This window comes from Gallinula chloropus (genome assembly GCF_964237585.1).
Source record: "Gallinula chloropus genome assembly, chromosome: 4".
NCBI classification, from domain to species: Eukaryota; Metazoa; Chordata; class Aves; order Gruiformes; family Rallidae; genus Gallinula; species Gallinula chloropus.
In genome coordinates, this window is record NC_140088.1 from 36,296,392 (window position 1) to 36,316,792 (window position 20,401).

The 20,401-nt window shown below is 45.4% G+C and overlaps 1 protein-coding gene across 2 annotated transcripts; it reads left to right on the top strand.

Annotated features, from left to right (window-relative positions):
• Positions 1 to 850: 850 nt before the first annotated feature.
• SYT13 (synaptotagmin 13) lies at positions 851 to 15,772 on the top strand (the record flags this gene model as incomplete). Of its 2 annotated transcripts, none has more annotated exons than XM_084263110.1 (6): positions 851 to 1,033; positions 6,071 to 6,293; positions 8,179 to 8,319; positions 9,904 to 10,217; positions 15,009 to 15,138; positions 15,468 to 15,772. In XM_084263110.1, the coding sequence occupies 6 exons, from the start codon at positions 851 to 853 to the stop codon at positions 15,770 to 15,772; spliced, it is 1,296 nt and encodes a 431-aa protein (XP_084119236.1). The 2 variants fall into 2 exon arrangements, with proteins under 2 accessions (XP_084119236.1, XP_084119237.1); XM_084263111.1 differs by having other exon boundaries at positions 8,185 to 8,319.
• Between the last annotated feature and the right edge of the window lie 4,629 nt (positions 15,773 to 20,401).

Sequence of the window (20,401 nt, forward strand, 5' to 3'; positions counted from 1 at the left end):
ATACCCAGCATATGTTGTTTGCTCTCTCATCCTCTCCAGAGGAAGCAGCGTGTGTGCCAGTGTGTCTCGTTTCACAGGATCTTCTGCTGGGTTTTTAAATAGAAGTGCTGCTCCGCTATGATGCTGCAGACAGCAGGTCCAAAAGGTTCAGACCCCGCGCTCCAAGGGGAAGCTGGTGGGGTGTGGGGCAGTGCTCGGTTCTCACATGCATTTGTTTGCCGGCCTCTGAACCACGAGAAAGTTTTGCCTGACTTACACACAGGCTTTACTCAGGCTACAGTGCTGCCAAACAGTGCGCTCAGACCAGGACTTCTCAGGCCAGGACATTCTGGCAATTGCTGCCTTTGCCTCAAGACAGAAAAATTCGCCCTCTCCAGCAAATTCACAAGCTAGCCCTCAGAAATATATTGCTAGGGAGCTAATCAAACATTTGGATGCACTTTCTGTGAGTTAGCTAGCAAGGCCCAGCCCCTTCTGCTGACGTCTTTCCTCTCTATCACACATCAGACTTTTCCCAGTGGAGCTGGAGAACGGGCTTCAATGAAAACTGCCTGTTTGCAGCTCTATGGAGATTGCAGGCACCACAATCACTATTTCCTCTACCTGACCTGGAGCAGGAACTCCATCACCAGGATAGAAAGGTAGCCTTGTTGCCTAGCAAAGGTGGGATGATTTATCTCTGTCTCTAGATTGGTCCCTTTTCTTTGCTGCACAAGAGAATTGTTTTCAGACTTCCAAGGAGAATGAAGCCAGGCTAGAAATCGGAGTGGATGTGCAAGAGCTGCTCTCCCAGGGAGGAGAAGGAGTCGCGGGGTTTCTGCGCTTTTTGTTCCTGTGCAGGGCAAGGACAATGGTTTTATCTGCCCCAGTTATAGCCCTGGGGGCTACCTTAGGGACTGCTACTAGCATCCTTGCCCTCTGCGGTCTCACCTGCTTCTGCAAATGCAAGCAACCTGGGAAAGGACTCTCGGAAAAGGACCAAGATGAGGACACAGAAAATACTAAGCCCAGTGTGCTTCAGCCAGTCCAGCAAGTAAGACACAGTCTCTAATTTACTCTGTGATTTGTCTTTAAATGTAGAGGGTGAGAATGCAACTTCTCTGTTAGGCTTCTCAGTGTGTGATTTATGCTGTCTATTTATCTGCTTGCTGTGTTCAGGGTGTAGCAACATGTTAATGAGAGGAGGTCTGAGGGGAAAACAGAGATGGGCTGGGTGACCCACAGAATTACCAGAGCAGGAGACAGCTGCCACATTACCAGAATGAAAGCTGCTAATGGCAAAAAATAGGGAAGGAAGATTGGAAATGCTGTTTAGCTGTTAAGGTAGATCATAAGGGAAATAATTTCCTGAGAAGACTGGACTTTACCAGGTGGCATGCAGCATTATAAAGGCGAGATGACTCCTGCTGGGATCTCCTATAAGCAGCTATTTCTCTAACTCTATTCACAGGATCTTATGGTTCCTGCAGGATAGTTCCCTGTCAACAGCTGGTTTCTTGTGAAAACCATCTCTCCTCCTCCCTCTGCCCCTCTAACTGAGGGGATTAATTGTGTGTGAAGTTAAAAAAAGGCATTGAAATGATAATAAAAAGCAAGGGAGAATCTAGAGTGTGATGACAACAATCTCACCACACTGTGAATTGCTTCTTCACTTACTATAAGAGCAATGCAGCGTGTGGCATCCCTGCGAGGTCTTTCTTTTTCTTAGAAATCACAAATTCTGATTCACTCCTGAGCCCCTTGCAAGAGAGAGCAAGGGGAATTACAGGACCCCCCCTATAATGGGAAGCTCCCCTTCAAAGGGAGATGTTTGCCTGATTTCCTTGGTTGCTTCTGGTCTTTAGCGTGAGCTGTAGCACTGGTCAGTCTCTGAGACGATAACCTGTTGGCTGTTGCTCTTGATATTTGATTGTGCCGACATCCTCTTTATTTTCATTCAACTGAACGTTATACAGTAGCAGACAACTGCAAAGGCCAGAGCTCTATTGTTTAACAGTCTTTGTTTGCCTTTTCATTATCTGAGCTGCCTATTATTTTTGTATTCTTCGAGTGTAGCAGGAGTCCTAATTGAACTTCTTTGTAATGTTTGTAATTACATATTCAGAGTCTCTCTGGCTATCTCTGTTAGGCTCTTGGAAAAAAAAAAAACAAAACTGGCATCCTCATGTTCCTGTTGCAGCTTGTTCTGAGGAAAGATGACCAAATCTACTAATTGTGTTGCAAGATCTGGTGTGGATACACAGAATCACATTGCCAGAGCTTCTGGTTGCTGGGGGGTTGGGGTGATGGCTCCACTGACCAGCATGGAACAACATCTGCACTGAGCCAAGGACTTCACAAGAGACTGAGCTGCTAATTCTGAGTGATTATCCATGACCTCGGTGAATACCTCCCAGTATCTGTTTGCATTTTCCTGGGATGAATTTCACCTGCTATTCTGCTTGATGGTTTTGTCATGTCCTTTCCAGGCACCTTCCTTGTCTTTTCTAACCCATGCAGAGAAATTGCCAGCTCCTGTAAGTAAGGATGTACAATAATGCTGAGATTTTCCAAGTTTAATGTTAAAATGAATGAGAAATGTGGGACTTTGACAGTCATATCACTTTACACAGCTATTTTTTTTTTCAGCTGTTGTTTGGAACAACACTACCCACAGATAACTTTACCACCAGTCTCTTTCCACAAAAGACTTTCCGTTGTCATCTTCTAGCTCAAAATCTCTCTGATCTTTACTCCATCCTTGGACAGGACATTTTTCTTTTATATAGTAAACATCTTGGGAAAGTATTAATCCATCCTGGAGTCTGTCCTCTGGGGTGTCATCCTGCTTGCATGACTGAAATAAGCACTAAGTCACCATGAAGTGAAATCAAGCCTCCAGTATCCAGCAACCATTAAGTTGTAGTCCTCACTGTAGTTCTACGTCCATCAAGTCTTGCCATAACTTAGTCCAGGGCATCAAATTATTCAACCCGCCCTCAGTGTATCACCATTACCTTAGTGACTGGATTCTTTTAGCATTGTAGACCTCCTAATTAGAAGTATTATTTCTGACATCACTGATTTTGGTTTGTGTGCGTTTTGGGGTTTTTTTTCTTAAAGAAATCTGTCCAAATTATAGCAGCTGAATGAACATTCTGTCACAGAAAGTGCAAAATGTTCTTAGTTTGCATATTCCATATGTTTAACGATTCTTTCCAATTAAAATAGTTTTCTTGCCAGGAACATGCATTCTCCTGTGCTGTCACTGATTCCAGAGCAGTCTATATACCTTGAAGGAATGAATCTCAAATTGAGTTCTGAGCTTGTGAAGCTTTATCATCCATGTCTGTGTTTATAAACTGTCCTGTCGGGACTTCTTCCTGACTACATTAGTACACTGTATGTCCTAGTCAGTGCTTGACATACTTAATTATTGAGGCCTGTCAGGGCCACCGATTCTGATAAACAGAGATGACAAAAGAAAGATGAAGCAAGGCTGCATTTTATTCACTTGGCATGTCTCCCGTGACATTGATGCTTGTATTTGCTACAGACAGAGGCTCCCCATGGACATGCCCTGCATACATGAGGAGGAAGAGTTCGAACACAAAGATACATCTAGAGAACAATAAAAAACCAGCTCTAAATTTTCAAAGCCTCATCAAAGTGGGCAGCATGAAGATTACTAAGTGCATCCAGCAAGGGCAACCATCTGGTACATCGTCTGAGGGACTCTGGGCAGGGTCAGCAGCAGGCTCCTTGCTACTCTTGGCTTCTTTGCTTTCACACATTTTATGCAGAACTACCTGAAGTCTTCTACTCATCCCTTTATTTAAGATACTGCTGGTGATTTGCAAAGGGAACTTGCATAGGGCACTGCTGCATAACTAGATTAGCAGACAGCACTTGGGAACAGAGCTGGCAGCAAAAATAATAAACAGAGGCAGATGCGGTTGGAAGAGGGGGTGGGCTAGTCCCACTGTGCTTGCATATGTCTCTCATCTCTAATTCTCCAGAGCAGACAATCAAGAGGAATATTTAGACCCACTGGAGCTCTTAGTTGCTGCATGCTGACTGATTTCCTTAGTAAATGTCTGGCTTTTAGCAAGTGGAGGAAAAGACTGTACTAAGTATACCTCACATTTGTATGGCATTTTTCATCCCAAAGGATCCCAAAGTGCTTTGTGTGCTAGCAGCACACAGCAGTGCAGGCACACAGCTCTGGTGTGATGGTCAGGGACTGGTTGGGCAGCAGCCTTACACCACAGCGGGCTCTGTATGTGTGTTAGAAGTAATGCCTTTGCAGAACAAAGGCGACCTGATTTTTCAAGCTGTTGTCTGGTGATTCCTAAGGTAGTTTGCTTGGTTGGTCTGTTTTAATTTTAGAAGAATGAAAAACTGCATTTAAGGCTTGGATAAGGAAATTGAAATTTCCTATGGGGAAACTCACATATCTAAAAGAGGGATTACACTCTCAAACCCACACCATGTGACTTACATAATGTCTAAACTCAGCTGAATGTAGGAGAGGACTGCACACAGGAACGTCTGTCTGTCTCAACCCACTCCTCTTTCAAAGCCCTTAAAATTAGGCAAGGCAAAATGCTATGTAACGTAGTGGGCTTTGTAAACACTGGTGCAATGGCTGCCTTGAGAAGATGGAGTCGCTGACCTACTTAGTTCTACCACTGCCAAGTGCATGTAACCATAGTGCTCTGATCTGAGCACAGAGTATGACTGAAGAGCTGAGGTCCAAGGCTGCTCTCTTTCTTCGGCTGTATTTCTTGAGGAATAGGTATGATCCCTCAGGACATGAGAACTGGGACCAAAAAGTCCCAACACAGACAAGTGCTTCAGGGCATCTTCTACATTCATTATTAATAGGAAACAATGAGACTAATGAAAAACTTTAATTACAATTATGAACATTTTCTGGCTCCCCCTCGATCTAAACTTAACACAGAAGAGGTTGGCAGGCATCGAGGTTGGAGAGAATCCCACTGCACAATAATCAACCAAAATGGCAGTTTTACTTCTGCTCTTTGTCTCTCGTGTTTTGGAAACATTAATAAAAACTGTTGTCGAGGGTCAGGATCATTTGCTAGTCAGCTTTTGTTCTTTCCCATTGATGAATCCAAATATAAATGAATCAGGAATTATTTCACTCAGGAGCAGACAGGATTCTTTCTTGGAACATAAGGAATTATGTTATATCCCTTATTTATAAGGAACTAAAATATTGTTCATTGTTTTGGGAGAACAGTAATGCCTTTGGGATTACTTTTGGTTGGACTGCCTGAGTATTACACCATCTTTCAGGTTCTTCTGCTCATTCCACATTCACGTTTCAGCAGGGAATTGAAATGTCAAGAAGAAACTCAGACATAATTCCAAATTTCAATCCCCATATAATAAAGGGGAAATGTAAGTCTGAGGGTCAGGTGGAGTTCTGGTCCACAGAGCCAAGAGGTAGTCCAAGAAGCTGAGATGATCAGTGAATCAGTTACTCTTTGATAAGCCATTGCAGGGCTCATTTCTTCAACCTATTCTCCTTTGTCTTATTACACCATGGTTGTACTTGTTCCAAGTGACCGTAGGATCCATGCCTTTGGCTTTCAAATGCTTACTACGTACTCACATAAAACATTTGGAAATCTGTGGGTGACTATAGCCTCTTGATCTTGGGTTTGACTACAAACACCAGGGTAAAAACCAGTATAATCATAGCAAAATTAACTTCATGGCTGATTTCTATGCTAAGAGGAAATCCAGACTTATGAGAGAAGGATTAACTGGTACGGGAAGAGAGGAATAATCAAACAATAAGAACAGACATTTTTCTCGCTGCAACCAAACATCTGCAGAGGAGTAAATCTGAAAAGACATACATGGAGTGGAAGGGTGTAGGCTTTGGCGAGAAAATCTCCGGTTATACAGGGAGTGGTTTCTACAACCCAAGAAAAAATGACAAGAAACAATGACCAGAGGCACTGTCTTTTCTCCCTTTGTCTTAGCTCATTTAACACTGAGAGAATTGAAAGAATTAGTCTAATTAGTGCAAAGTAATAAACAAGGTTTTAATTTTCAGTTCAACGTTAAGAAAACTGCAGAGCCAGTGCAGCCTCGAGCACTCCTGAAGTTTCCCAACATTTATGGCCCCAAACCAGTAGTAACTTCACCTGAAATTGTTAACTACACGCAGTACTCCCTGAAGACAACAGAAGAACCAGCTACTGGAAAACATACTGGTTTGGATGAGAACAGGATGAAGATACAAGTCAATGAAGAGCTGTTTGTTCTCCCTCAAAACGGTAGGAGCATTTGGTCTTCAGACTAGCAATTGTTTTCTGTGTGTAGAGCTGTACTACTGAGCATGATGTGATTGCAGAAATAACTCTGAAAATGAAGACACGAGGCACTTTTCGCTCTCTTATCACAAGCATTTTAAATGAGTTCTGTCTCCCACTCATGTGTTTAATAGAAAGTAGCCATGGACATCAGGACATTCAGATAACAAATCTGTAGTTGTGTCTGGTTGCAATTTCTTTATACCTAAACATCTTTTGTGTTGAAGAATGGCTTCTCTGGAAGCAAGCATTGGCTTGCTGGAAGCAGGCATTTTGTAGAAAAACATGTATTTAGTGTAGTTTTACTGAGACCAGTTGCCAGACTGTGGGTGAAATACCTGTCCAAAACTAGGCTGAGTATCTTCTCCAGGACCAATGCTAACTGTCCAGCTGCTGTCCTTGTCAGGGACATGGGCAGTGGGGGTTCAAGCTTCTACTTTATCTTCTCTGCTGCTTTTTAATCCACCTATTTGGTGGGGTGGTCCTGTCTTCTTGTAATGTGCAGTGAAACCAAAGGCTGACACGTCAGGCATTTTTGCCAAACAGAATTCTTGTTTTTCAGCCAGCCCAAAGGGTAACATGCCAAATCCTGGAACATAAGATTCCTGGAGCCCGAGAGAAAATGCAATATTAATTATATACATCTGGCAGCATGTCTGGGTTGCTTCCATACTGATTTTTACCTTCACAGCTGTCTTTTAACAGGATAATCGACTCTTATGGTTACCACATTAATAAAACCTTCCTGAGTATTTACCAGAGACACAATGCCATCTGTCATAATTTTTTTTTTTTAAGAGAACTCTTTTTGGGTTTTTTAAATTGCTTAAGATTATATTTTTGTTCTTCTGGGAGGACAATAGATACACTCACCCCTCCACCCTGAGGCTTGTGAGTATGGAAAAGAAAGCACCATGGGAATTAGCTGCACTGGAGGAAGAGACTGTCTAAGCCACAGCCTTAGGTGTCACAGGGAAGATTATAGGGTGGAGAGGCTGAAGGATGATGGCTGTATGTAGGCTAAAGATTTAAAGAAGTGTGTTGGTGTAAGAGCCTCTCTGCGCTGCTGATAGCACAAGCAAGTTTGCTTCCTGCTGTGCCTGATTTCATGGCTCAAGTGTTGCTGAAATAAGGCAAGAATTGCTGCGTTCTCCTTTTGGTGCCACATTGAATTGGTCTGCACTGTAGCTGAGAATTTTAGGACGAAATGTGCTGCTGTCACTATTGTTTTCTGTGTGAATTGGAATTGACCTTGTGTATGAGAGCTTTTAATGACAAAGCACTGTGGCTTCCCTTTTAGTGTTGCAATTTGTTTTATTTCAGTATGAAATATGTACTTGGTTCCAAAATCATACATGGAGAAATTTTCTCCCAGATTCCCAGGCTCATTATCTTCAACCTGGTCAAGCGCTATGGAAATAGATGCCTTCTGTATGACAAATTTAAAAACATTTAGAGAGGTGAGAACTAATGCAGAGTTTCATGGCAGCTCAAAAGCAAACTCAAGTTCTCATTCCAAAGAAGACAAGATGTAATTCATCAATTCAAGTTAAAAACAATTTATAACGATATGAGTGTAGTTTAGGCACATTGGCCTAGGCACAAGATGAAAAGCAAGTGTGTGATGGTAGAGAGCAGAACCCTTGTCTAAGTACCGTAGAAAGAGCTGAAACTGTGAGAAAAGCAGAGTAGAAAAGCGACGTGGAGATGGATGAAGAAGGAACATGAATGATATTCCTGCGTACAAGGCACAGGAATAGTAAGACACTTAGAAAAGTGGACTCAAGACAGGGTGGGTTTGTTCTCCTTGGAAAGTGAGAAGACCTGTTTGCTAAAGGGCTTATTTCAGTTCCAGGTGTAGTAAAGGACGTGTGTGTCACAGAGCACCTGAACCCCGAGAGGGCAGGCAGCTGTAACCAGGCCCCTGAGCTGCGCTACTCCCTTGCGTATGACCAACAAAAAGCCGAGCTGCGTGTGACTCTTCTGGAAGGTAAGGGGCAGAGATCTGCCACTGGTGGTTCTCAGTCTGGAGGGTACAAGACACCCATTGATTTTACAGAGAGTTTCTTTCCTACCTTAAAATCAACATATGTCCCCAGGACCACTGGATCTTTTACTGTTTGTGGGCTTGCAGAATAGAAATACCTGGTGATGTCACAGCTGAAGTGAGTGTGCTGGGCATGGCTTGGGAACAACTGTTTGCACAGCTCACAGTCGAAGTGAGAAAGCAGGATGGGCTCCTCCAGTCTCAGTCATGGTACAAAGGAACCTCTTCTGTTTATTCTTTATTCCTTGGGGGCAGGGAAGGGTGTTGCTATCTCCTTCCTCTCTGTAATGGTCATTCTTCAAGTTGACCAACTCCCTACTGCCTCTTCCTTAAGTCAAACTGAAGGTTGAGCTGGAGATACCAGACTCAGCTTGCAGGCTACTGAAGAAGGTCCCTCTGCTGTGCCTGGCCAGGCAGCCAAGCTCTAGCACTCTGAAGTGGGATCTGACAACCGTAACAGCTTCTCCACTCAAGCTGGAGCATCATCAGTTCCTCTGGGAAAGTAAAATAAGCTGACTAAATAATTCATGCACAGTGCAGATCTCTGTGGAAACCTAATCAAATCACACCCTCTGAAGCGAGAACTGAAAGGGTGCTAAGTGGCAGCTGCTGCTGTGGGTCTCCTGCCAGAAGCAAGCCCACAGCTTCCCCCCCAGCCCCCGGGTGGACACCCATGCCTGTGGGCTGCCACCCTGAGTCTCCTGCACACAGACTCCTCCCTGGGAACCTCACTGGGAAGGGTACGGCTCTGCTCCCTAGCTCTGTTCCCCCAAGAAGACCGCTGTGAACCCTGGGACCTGTAAGCTTGGGACCAGCTGTCCTTGAGCTAGCTACAGGACTTTAGTTTTGCCCACAAAGCCATACTGTTTCATGAAACCTCAGAGGAAGGAGTGCTCCTCTTGTTGTGGAGGGGGGAAGTCAATTTTATTGATGCAGTTGAATCTGGAATGCCATTCTCAATCTAGACTTTCCAACAAAAAAGGGATAAAAAATTAGGGATGAATGTCTCTTGACACAAAATTTTTGGTTGTTGCATGGCTTCTGAAATTCTGGACAAGCCAAACATAATAACCCACACTGTCTCACAGGGGTGGACATGTGCCAAGAGAAAGGTCTCTCCCACCTCTGAGGTTTGTGAGTGACCATCCTGCTTCTAAACCCTTTGTATAAAGTCATCTTTGTGTGCCAAGGTCAAAGTAATTGAGAGCAGCCCATCCCCACGCAGTGCTGTGGCTCCTCAAATTGCTGCTCTGTATCTTTCAACAGGGCATGTTTCCTTGTTGCTGTTGCTCCCCAGAACACTAATGGAATCCTTCTGCAGTGGGAGAAGGACAAGGACATTGTGCAGCACGAGGAAAACACCACAGCATGGAGTCATAGCTTAGTCTACCCCATGCAAGCAGGAACAGGGGTCAATGTCTGTGCAGCTGTTTTCTTTTATGGCTTTCATGAAATAAGCAATTTAGCCACAGATGTGTCAGGGCTGTCTTTCATGAGAGGTCCTTACAATCAGTCTTTTTTGTCCAGCTATGCACGGCAGAATGAGTGGGGAACAAGACGCAGGCTGCCATTGCTACATACTGGGCACACTGGCGAGCAAGTCTGGTATTGCTGAAGCCCAGACAGAGCTGAAGAAGAAGGTGCTTCACACCCTCTGGGAGGAGGTCCTGCGATTCCCATTAGCAGAGGAGGAGATTCCAGAAGGGACACTGACTCTCACCCTGAGAAACTGCGACAAGTTCTCCAGACACAGCATTGTGGGGGAACTCAAACTGAACCTTGCTAAGGTGGAGGAGTCCTTCGGGATGGCCCAGTGGGAAAGACTAAAGACCCCAGAGAAGGTATGGGCTCCGTGTGTCTCAGTATTCCGGAAACTCTAATGATTGTTTGGACAAGAGAAGCCCTCTTTCAGGATGGCTTTGTGTCAGTGGCTGGCTTTGTTTGTTTGGAGCCAGGTTTAGAGGGGTGATATGTGACTGAAACATCAGCACTGCTCTGTGTTGGTCCATAGTTAACCATTTCAGAAAGCAGTCAAAGACCCATCAACCCAGACCCACCAACCCAGCCCTTTCATCTACAGCTCCCAGCAGTTTAAGATGTGTCAAAACTCCCTCTTCTCCTCCCTCAGTTACGTGACAATCTGACACTGATACCTGTAATTCAAAGCCTATGTTCAGAAAAAGTGGTGTGAGTTTCCATGAATTACTGATGCTGGACAGTAGTGGCAAGAGCCAAAATACCAGAGTACTTCCTGTGGAAAGAGGGGGGCAGAAGAACTCTACAGACCTAAGCATGAGATACTTTCTTGGGAATTAGTGTTTGACTGAAGACCACTTATCCTTACTGGGATCAATCCAGCAGTGCTATTCATTCTGGGAGATGTCTAAATATTTCTCATTGCATTGTGTTGGTTTTCTTAAACGTCAAAGCCTCCCTTTCCTTCATTATCCACACCTTCCCACTGCACAGACAGAGAAAATGGAGGAGGCAAGGGTTCCAACAGCACTTGAAGAAGGTACAGGGGATGTTTCATGTGCTCTAACTCTTTGCAAATTCCCCCAGGAGCCTTTTCCCTGCCATGACAATTCTTCCAGCAGCAGCAACACACTTAACGAGGCAGCAGGGTGCTGCTATCGTTGCAACTAGTACATTGCTACAAACAGGCACCTGTTGTACTCTGGCATGGTACAGGGTGAACACCACAAAGCACCACCAGCACTGTCATTAAACATGCTGAAATAAATAATTATTGCCTGTCACCATCAGGGGTGAGAGCTCTCTGCTGGGTTGGCCACAGACAGACAGTACAGAGTTAGCATTTCTGATTTCCAATAATGCTAATTTGTCTGATCGCCACTTGAATGCTAATAGTGCTGGCCACTCTGAAAAAGCGCTGGCAGAGAGGCAGCAGAGTCGTAGAATCACAGAATCACAGACTGGGCTGGGTTGGAAGGGACCCCAAGGATCATAGAGTTCCAATCCCCTGCCTCAGGCAGGGCCACCAACCTCTAGGCCTGGATCTCCCCTACAAGGATAGGCTGAGTAAGCTGGGACTCTTCAGCCTTGAGAAGAGAAGACTAAGGGGGGACCTAATTAAAGTTTATAATTATCTGAAGCAGGGGATGCAGGGGGAATCAGCCAGCCCCTTTTCAGTGGTCTGTGGGGATAGGACAAGGGGCAATGGCTGCAAGTTGGAGCACAGGAAGTTCTGCACCAACATGCGGAAGAACTTTTTCACAGTGAGGGTGACAGAGCCCTGGGACAGGCTGCCCAGGGAGGTGGTGGAGTCTCCATCTCTGGAGATACTCAAGACCCGTCTGGATGCCTATCTGAGTGATATGTCCTAGGGAGCTGCTTTGGCAGGGGGGTTGGACCCGATGATTTCTTGAGGTCTCTTCCAACCCCTACAATTCTATGATTCTATGATTCTATGATCTACACAACGTTGCCCAGGGCCCCATCCAACCTGGCCTTGAACACCTCCAAGGACGGGGCATTCACCACCTCTCTGGGCAGCCCATTCCAGCACCTCACCACTGTAACACACGTGTGGTCTGAATCAGTTTGATAAAACTCGAACACAAGACTGAGAACTTGCCTGATAGCTGTAAATTGAGATGAGTTCTCAGTCTGCTTCTGTAAAAGGAGATGTCCAAAACAAATTATTCCAGTATAGTGATTTAAATTCCTTCATCCTTCCCCTCTCCCCCACCTAATTTTTCAGCCTACTGTCATATCTGCTTTTTAGGCAATACCCAAAGAACAGCCTGTTCACAGCAGTGGCCAGATGTCACTCAAGTACACCCGATGGAGTCCTGATACTGGGTGCTCTGCCTTAGGCTGTCTTCACAGCTATGCCTAGAAACAGGACAGCACTCATTTCTTCTCCAGGCTGACAGCACAAGGTTAACACTAGCAGCACTGCTGAACAGTGCCCCAGTTTGGGCTGAGGATGTGCAGTGAAAGCTGAATTTGCGTCATCTGGGACCTGAGAGAGCCAACCATTGCACAGATAGCTTATATACAGATCCTGAATCATTCATCGAGAACCAGAGCAGGAGAGAGCGAGGGAAAGCTGATCAAAAAAGAGGAGCTATTTTTGACAGCATCCATCCAGGAACAAAGTTACTGGGGTTTGTTTTAAGTCTGGCATTGCTTTGAAAAGCCACGAGCTCCAGAAATTTCATTCCTGCCTTCCCAGCAATTCTCCCGCACACCAGGCAGGGAGCTCAGAGGAGAGTTTACAGCTAACCAGGTAATGTAATTAGTATTCAGGAATTCATGGGCTGCCCTGAGCAATGCTGAGCGTAGATACCGCAGACTGATACCCTTATCTTGTCTTCCTTCCCTCCCAGTGCTTTGCTAATGACAGTGATGATAGCTGCTCCTCGCATAGCACCTTCCCTTTTGTGATTTCAGGTTCCCTGCACACGTAAACCATTGATGACCCCTTGATGCTTTTAATCCTTATTGCAGGGAAAGGAAGACCGAAGTTCTGGTGGGAATTTGCAAGGTTGCAGCACAAAATGCAGGTTATGGGTTTAATAGGGAAAAGGGGAAAAAAGAAAACAAACAAACAACCCCCCAAAACCAACCAACCAAACAAACAAACAAAAAAACCAAACAAACAAAAAAACCCAACCAAAACCCAAAAAACAGAAGGAGGGGTAAGGAAAAGTACCTCCAGCTTGGTCTCTTCATGCAAAACTCCAGCAGAGAGACCAACCACTGTAGGTTTTGGTTTCATGTAGATACAGGCTGGTCAAAAATGGATCAGATTATTAGGAGCTAGAAAGGCAGGAGATATGGCATGTGTGCACACAGTGCGTGTGCCTGCGTGCCTTCCTGCACGTTTACAGGGCCCTGCCACCCCCTCCCGCCTAATCTCCGCTAATCTGTGCCTGGAGCTACGGGAACCAAATTCTAGCCAAGAGCTGTAGAGTGGGACCCGGTGAGATGTGGGGTGGGGAGATAAATAAATAAAAGCAGTTTGTGACTTGCCTAATCTGTGGTTTTGAATTGAGCTGGTATTTGTATTCGCCTCTGCAAACACCTATTCTTTTGTCTCGGACATACAGCCATTGGAAACCACCTGTTTGGGTTTATGTGTAGGGTGTTTTCAAGATCCGCTTAGAGTTAGGGCATGATTCTGTAAGTGAAATGCATACGAGCCCTTAGTAGCTACCTAAGTGCATGAATAAAACCCCCAGATTTACTTGGGCTGATTGGGGATTGAATTTCAGGCCGCCTTGCTAATGGCCTCCCACCTGATTTGTGCAGGACAAATAAGTCATTCAAACCAGAGAGCAGTGACAGCCATGTTTTCTGGAGAGTCAATCAGCTCACGCAGAGCACACAGCTCCTTGCCTGTTGTGAAAACTTAATTTGAAATATTTATGGCTCACTTAGAGAGTGCAGAGCACAGGAATGGCCCGGTGAAGGGCTGTCTGTCCTAGAGCGTTTAGATCACGCTAAGGAATCCAAAGGGAGTCTATTGAATTGACATTTGTTTTCTGGACTCTTCTGGGTCATTAACCTCACACTAAACCAGATTTCTGTCACAAGCTCCTACTCACTGGGAGAATTACTGCTCCCCTTTTGCCCCTCACTGCAGGTTGGCAGCTCTGCACACCCCAGCATGGGCTTTCTCTCCTTCCTTGCCTGCTCCTGTGGAGGAAACAGCGCTGCTCTCCCAGGGGAGAGCAATGGGTAGCAGTGTCTTGTCCCACAGTTTCCCCCTCCGGAGGTGCTTGTCCAGTGCAGGTGGGCAACAAGGGGAGAGGGGTGAGGAGGCTAAGAGGTCAGTCACTGGTGGGAAGAAAGGAAAAGGGGAAAAGGAGGGAAGAAGGAAAGGGGGAAAAGGAAGGAAGAAGGAAAGGGGGAAAGGAAAAAACACGTGTGTGTCCCTGAAGTGAGCACCTGATGGTTCAGAGCCTTTGCCCTGGAGGAAATCCCACAGGGGCAGTGGGGAGAGCTGCTTGCAGGCCTGGGGAAGGAAGAATGACACTGGGCTGAGCTCATGGAAGATTTTGGGTTGGCTGGGTTTTTTTTCCCATACCAAGTCATGGTGCCAAAGAAAGTTCAACTTCAGCTCCAGGGTCTGCCTGTGTGGCACAGACCCAGGCCTTGTTCACCCTTTCCAAGGGAGCCCTACACTCCTGCCAGGCAGCATGGACTGGGGTTTGTCTCTGGTCACAGTCTCCTCACAAAATGGTCAGCTGAAATGAGGAAAGAATTACGAAAAGCATCACTGGAAGTGGGGGGCATAAACAAAAGATGGCTAGATAATCTCTCAAAAAAGAGACCATCTGACTACTGGCACGTAGTTCAATCCCAAACCCTCTTCTTCTGACTAAGTATTGCACTAGAAGGAGGTGTTGGGAAGCCATTTCTTTCCAGTGACAAAAGCAAGCATAGACTCACGTGATCGGGGTGTTACGAGTTGGGGAGCGTTCTCAGGCATCTTTGCCAGGTTAATTCTCATCGAGTGTAACTGGAAAGATCTCCTGTACAAAGACAGGGAGACAACCTGGTTGGTCCACGACCAGCCACCCATCACTTTCTACCAGTTTTCCTAATGATACAGCCAAGATTGTACAAAAAATTAACCCTTTCTGTGTCTCCATTTCCAGGAGCCGTCTACAGGCCATGGGGAGGTTCTGCTCTCTATCAGCTACCTGCCAGCAGCTAATCGCCTGCTGGTAGTGATTATTAAGGCTAAAAATCTCCATTCCAAGCAGCTGAAAGATCTACTTGGCAATGGTGAGTAAAATAGCAAGAAAACAGAGCCTTTTGTTTCCTCTATTATGTAAATCCAGAAAGAAAGTGGGAAGTGGAGTCTCTTGTTTCCACTATTATGTAAATCAAGCAAGAAAGTGGGAAGTGTCATGTTTCTCAGGGGAAAAAAAAACATGTTAGAATGGTTAGAAATCCAAAAAGACTTGAATATTTCTAAAAAGTGAAAATCAAATCCCCCAAGGTCGATGTTCCTTATGTTCTCCCTCTCAGTCTGACACCACAAGTTACAATTCTCTTGCATTCATTTTGTTGCCTGCTCATTAAAACGGTGTCTCTCTCCACTTCCTATCCAGATGTTTCTGTCAAGGTGACACTGAGGCATCAGTCCTTGAAGCTGAAGAAGAAGCAGACCAAACGTGCAAAACACAAGATTAATCCTGTGTGGAATGAGATGATCATGTTTGAGGTGCCTCATGAGCTCCTGCGTGCCTCCAGTGTGGAGCTGGAAATGCTGAGCCAGGATGGTGCTGGGCAGAGCCACGTGCTTGGCAAGTGCAGCCTGGGCTTGCATGTCACAGGCATGGAGAAGAACCACTGGGAAGAGATGCTGAAGAACCCCAGGAGACAGATAGCCATGTGGCACCAGCTCCACATGTAGGATCATCATGATTACTGCCAACCAGATTTCCACCAGGCCTCAGAGCTGGAGGTAATAAGCTGTATTTCGACCTTCCACCTTCCCCTCCACAAAGCTGCTCGATACAGCATTCCTTTTACACCACTTTCTCTGATTTTCCTGCCTCATCCTAGCCCACAGAACTGTCTGGAAAACATATTTAAAGGACGATCTCTCACCTAACCAAGTGGTTCTCCCAAACAAGGGATTTGGCTGCCTGGATGATTCGAATTAATTTTATTAGCCTGCCCACCGTGGTTTCTATGAAGTCCCTGTTTCTGTAGAGCAGAGGGAAGCAAAGGTATCACGGAGATGGAAGCCATTCCTTGGCACCCGGCACTGTCACCCAACTCCCTTGACGAGTCCTGGCTCCATCATCACAAACACATGGCAGATATTTTACCAGACACTGTTTGTCATAATACTTTACAAGACTGTGAGAAATGAAGATCAGAAAATGAACTTTCACTGCAGACCCGAAGTATAGGTATAAAAAAGAGAGTGGAACCAACCTGCGGTAGATGGGTGACTAGAAAAAGATACAGAACTAAGGGAGAGAACAGAGGGTGAAGAAAGAGCAATACAGTCAACACGATCACCCTGTGTGCCCTTTGAAGCAAACGCTGCCAGACAAAAAGTCAAACACCTTCCTTCACTTTTGTTTCCTAGAGTGTTTGATACCTTGCATTTAGGATTAATGAAAACTGCTAGGAATAGGAATGCTTCAGGATCCTTTACCAGAATACCTGTGTCTTCTATCTTTCTGCAGTGTCATCCAGGACAAAAAGTCATTGTGGATGTTACCTCCAAAATCTTGGACCTAATCTTTCTGCTTAGTGCCATCTTTTCTGTTTGGGTTTTTCTGAGCTAGAAAGTTTCAAGTGTTCTAATTATATTCCAGGCAACATCTATGACTAGACAAAAGAAGTGGGATCATTTCATACCTTAGCAGTTGATTGATGATTTCGGGTTGACAGTTAACTATCCCACTCAAATCCTCATACCAGCATTACTAGAAGACAACCCTTAAGGACTGCCATGTCTTTCATCACTTCCAGACAGAAGGAATTCACTGACCAGACAGACTCTCCAGGGCTTGTTTTCTTGTGTGCACTTTCAAAACTTGATGTGGCTTAAATGTTACTGTCTTTTTTTTGGTGTCTAGTTGGACTGAAAATCTGGTGTTGGCAGTGATGTTGCTATGACCCCATAAGCACATTGCTTGTCCTACCACTTTATTTCAAGTAGTAGACACAGCTTTAAGGGACTTGCATAGCAACGGCGCATCCAAAAATCTAAAACCAGAAACATACAGTTTGTAGCACAGAAAAAACTCAGATAACTTAATTTTTGTGGGGTCAACTTGATCCTCTGTTTAATTCAAAATATTAAGCCAGGCTTAATCTAGTATCCACCCCATTTTAATGCCTTAGTCAAACAAGTCTAGCAGACTGTCAAGTGAAAGCTGCCATCCTGTTGGCAAAGGGAAACCACAGGAACCAGTACCTGAAAACTGGCTGAAGCGCCAGGCACAGAGGTCCATGAACAGGGGAATGAAGTTCAGCTGGAAGCCAGTCACTAGTGGTGACTGGGGCTGGTAGTGGGACAGACACTGCTGAACATCTTCATAAAAGACCTGGACAGTGGTCAGAGTGTGCCCTCAGTAAGTTTGCAGATGACACAAGACTGGGAGTAGTGTTTGATGCACCATGTGGTCGTGCTGCTGTTCAGACAGATGAAGTTCAACAAGGAGAAACACAAAGTCCTGCACCTGGGGAGGAACAACCCCAGGCACCATTGCATGCCTGGGGGCTGCCCACCTAAGGAGAAGCTTTCCAGAAAAGGACATGGGGTTCCTGGTGGACATCAAGTTAAACATGAACCAGCAATTTGCCCTCACAGCAAAGGTGGCCAACCGTGTCTTGGGCTGCATTACAAAAAGCACTGCCAGTAGGTCAAAGGGGATGACCTTTCCTCTCTACTCAGTACTGGTGAGGGCACATCTAGAGTGCTGTGTCTAGTTCTGGGGTCCTCAGTGCAAGAAAGGTATGGACTTACTGGAAAGATTGCAGAAAATGGCCATGAGGGACTGGAGCATCTTCTCTAGGAGGATGAGTTCAGCCTGGTCAAGAGAAGGGTCTGGTGGGGAACTTATCAATATGTATAAACACTTGATCTGCGAAAGGAGAAAATATGATGGAGCCAAACTCATCCCAGTGGTGTCCAGTGACAGGACAAGAGGCACATACTGCAATACAGGAAATTCCAGTTGAACACATGAAAAACAAAGAATTTTTTTCTTTTTTTTTCCTGTGAGGATGGCCAAGCACTTGAACAAGTTGCCAGAGAGGTTGTTGGGAGTCTATCCTTGCAGCCACTCTCATATCTGATCATAAACCTGCTCTAGTTTACCCTGCTTTGAGCAGGGCTGGGTTTGGACCAGACAATCTGCTGAGGCCCTTTCCATCCTTGGCAATGCTGTGATTCTGTGAAGGTACTGACAAGGTTGATGCACGCAGCAAACTCTGTTATCTTTACACTGCTATTTCCTTTATAGGTGGTGTAGCCAGGAGTTACAGGACCATTTTGAAGATGATGATAAAACCTGCTTTGGCCAAACAAACAAGCAAGCTAAGTGTGCTAGTGAGACTTACACCCGGCCGTTTAATCTCTGATGCTGCTCCACTGGCTAAAGGGGATTTAAGCAAAAAGAAATTTGACTTCTTGTTTTGCTCTGTGAGTTTTTGTTTATGAACCAGGAGAGGGAGGATACTGTGGAAAACAAAAGCAGACACAGGGTTTTAGTTGCTAGTGCTTTCTCAATAGTTGTGTTCACGGTTTGCCCATATGTATTCCTATAGACTTGGAATAATGACTTCCATGTAAGTGTGAAATCCATTGACGTTGGCCTACCTTACATACAGGTCCCTGACAGCGCCACAATTCTTTCTTTTTGAATAATGATAAGGAAGAGGGATAACTTCATGGTACGGTGCTATTTGGCTGGCACCGGAATGCCTGAAGGGCCAAATATTTGCCTTGCTGCCAAGAGATTTCTCTAGTTCTGCCTCCTGCTTATTTTAATGAGCTTTTTATAACATGTTGGTGATGGATTGTAAACAGCGTTATCTGCCTCTGCCCCTGGTGATTTTGGCACGCCCTGTAATCAGCCAGCGACCCTGTAGCATCTAAAGGAATAGCACCCTGCAATCTGATTTTGCTGTGGCAAAATGATGTCCTCTTCCACAGCAGAAAAAGACGTGCATGCACACTGCTTACCCCCAAATCTGCTTTAGGAGCAGAGAGGTGCCATCAGCGTCAAGGCAGGGGTGCAGCTCCCTCCTTTGCTGCAGTGGGATTTAAATGGGGAAGAGAGAAAGGGTGAAAATGCATGCACATCTTTCCCGGCTGGATCATTTTTGTAGCCTGGGAAGAATGTTTCCTGCATTCAGGGAGGCCGAACAAAGCCTGCCTGTTTATTTAACGAGGCAACCATCGGCTGCGCTGGGGCTGAAAGCAAATGCAGTTAAGGGTGCTGCCTGTGGGGAGCAGGAGGAATGCTGCGTACGTGTGGTACTGGAGGGACAGGGAGGCTCAGCCCGGGCCCTTTTGAACTCTGTTAATTATTGAAGCTGTTTGTCATCGCATTCCAGCTCCTGCCCAGGCCCTTATCCCCCTAAACCACCTGCATCACCTGTTTAGCAATACTCGTATGCCCCTGAGCCCCCAGCACCCCAAGGGCCGGAGGTGCAGACAAATCTGGGGAATTGTTGTGGTCGATGACAACATCATGAATATAAATGCAAAGCATTTGGAAATGCTCAGTGCCGTCATATCCAGCGGCTCCAGCAACGGGAGCTGTGAAAGCATCACTTCAGAGCAAAGGTGGCCAGAGGACAGAGCCAGCCTACCCCACAGCTTTCACCTCCCAAAGCTGCAAATACAGGAGCATCAGCAAGCACCACAAACAGGCATTAAATTAAAGGGTGCTGGTTATAAACTGCATCATAAGAGAAGAAGTAAAAAAACCCAAACCAAACAAAACACAACAATCAATATTCCTGAGATGCATGTGTGATCAAAAAATAGCTATTAAGTTCCCCAGTAGCTACTCAGTGGCTGCACTGATTATTTTTCCTACTACAACCTTTTTACATGACAAAGCTGGAAGCAAAGAGACCATAGGGAGGAAAGAAAAAAAAGGGGTGTGTTTGAGCAGTCTGCCTGGTGAGGATGAACGATCCTTTTCACAAAGGGCTAGAAAGTTGCAGGTTTAAGGACAGGGATTCCAGTTCTTCATCCAGCAACAGAAACCAAACAATATGAGTAAAACAGAAAGAGAAATGCAGCCCCAGATTGCATCCAGCATTGCCTGGGAGAAGTGGTATCCTGCTGTGGCCTCTGAACAGAGGGGACTGAGAGGCCAGAGGAAATAATTTGTGACTACATTACGGAGTTACTTGGTTAAAATATATGGGTTGGAGCCATACGTTGCTTTGCCTCGACCTGCCCTCAGAGCTCCATCTACCCAGAGAAATTACCTAGTTTGATTTTAGGCAGTTTGCCCTACATTAGAAGAGATTAAAAAAGGACAGACTGTCGATACTTACT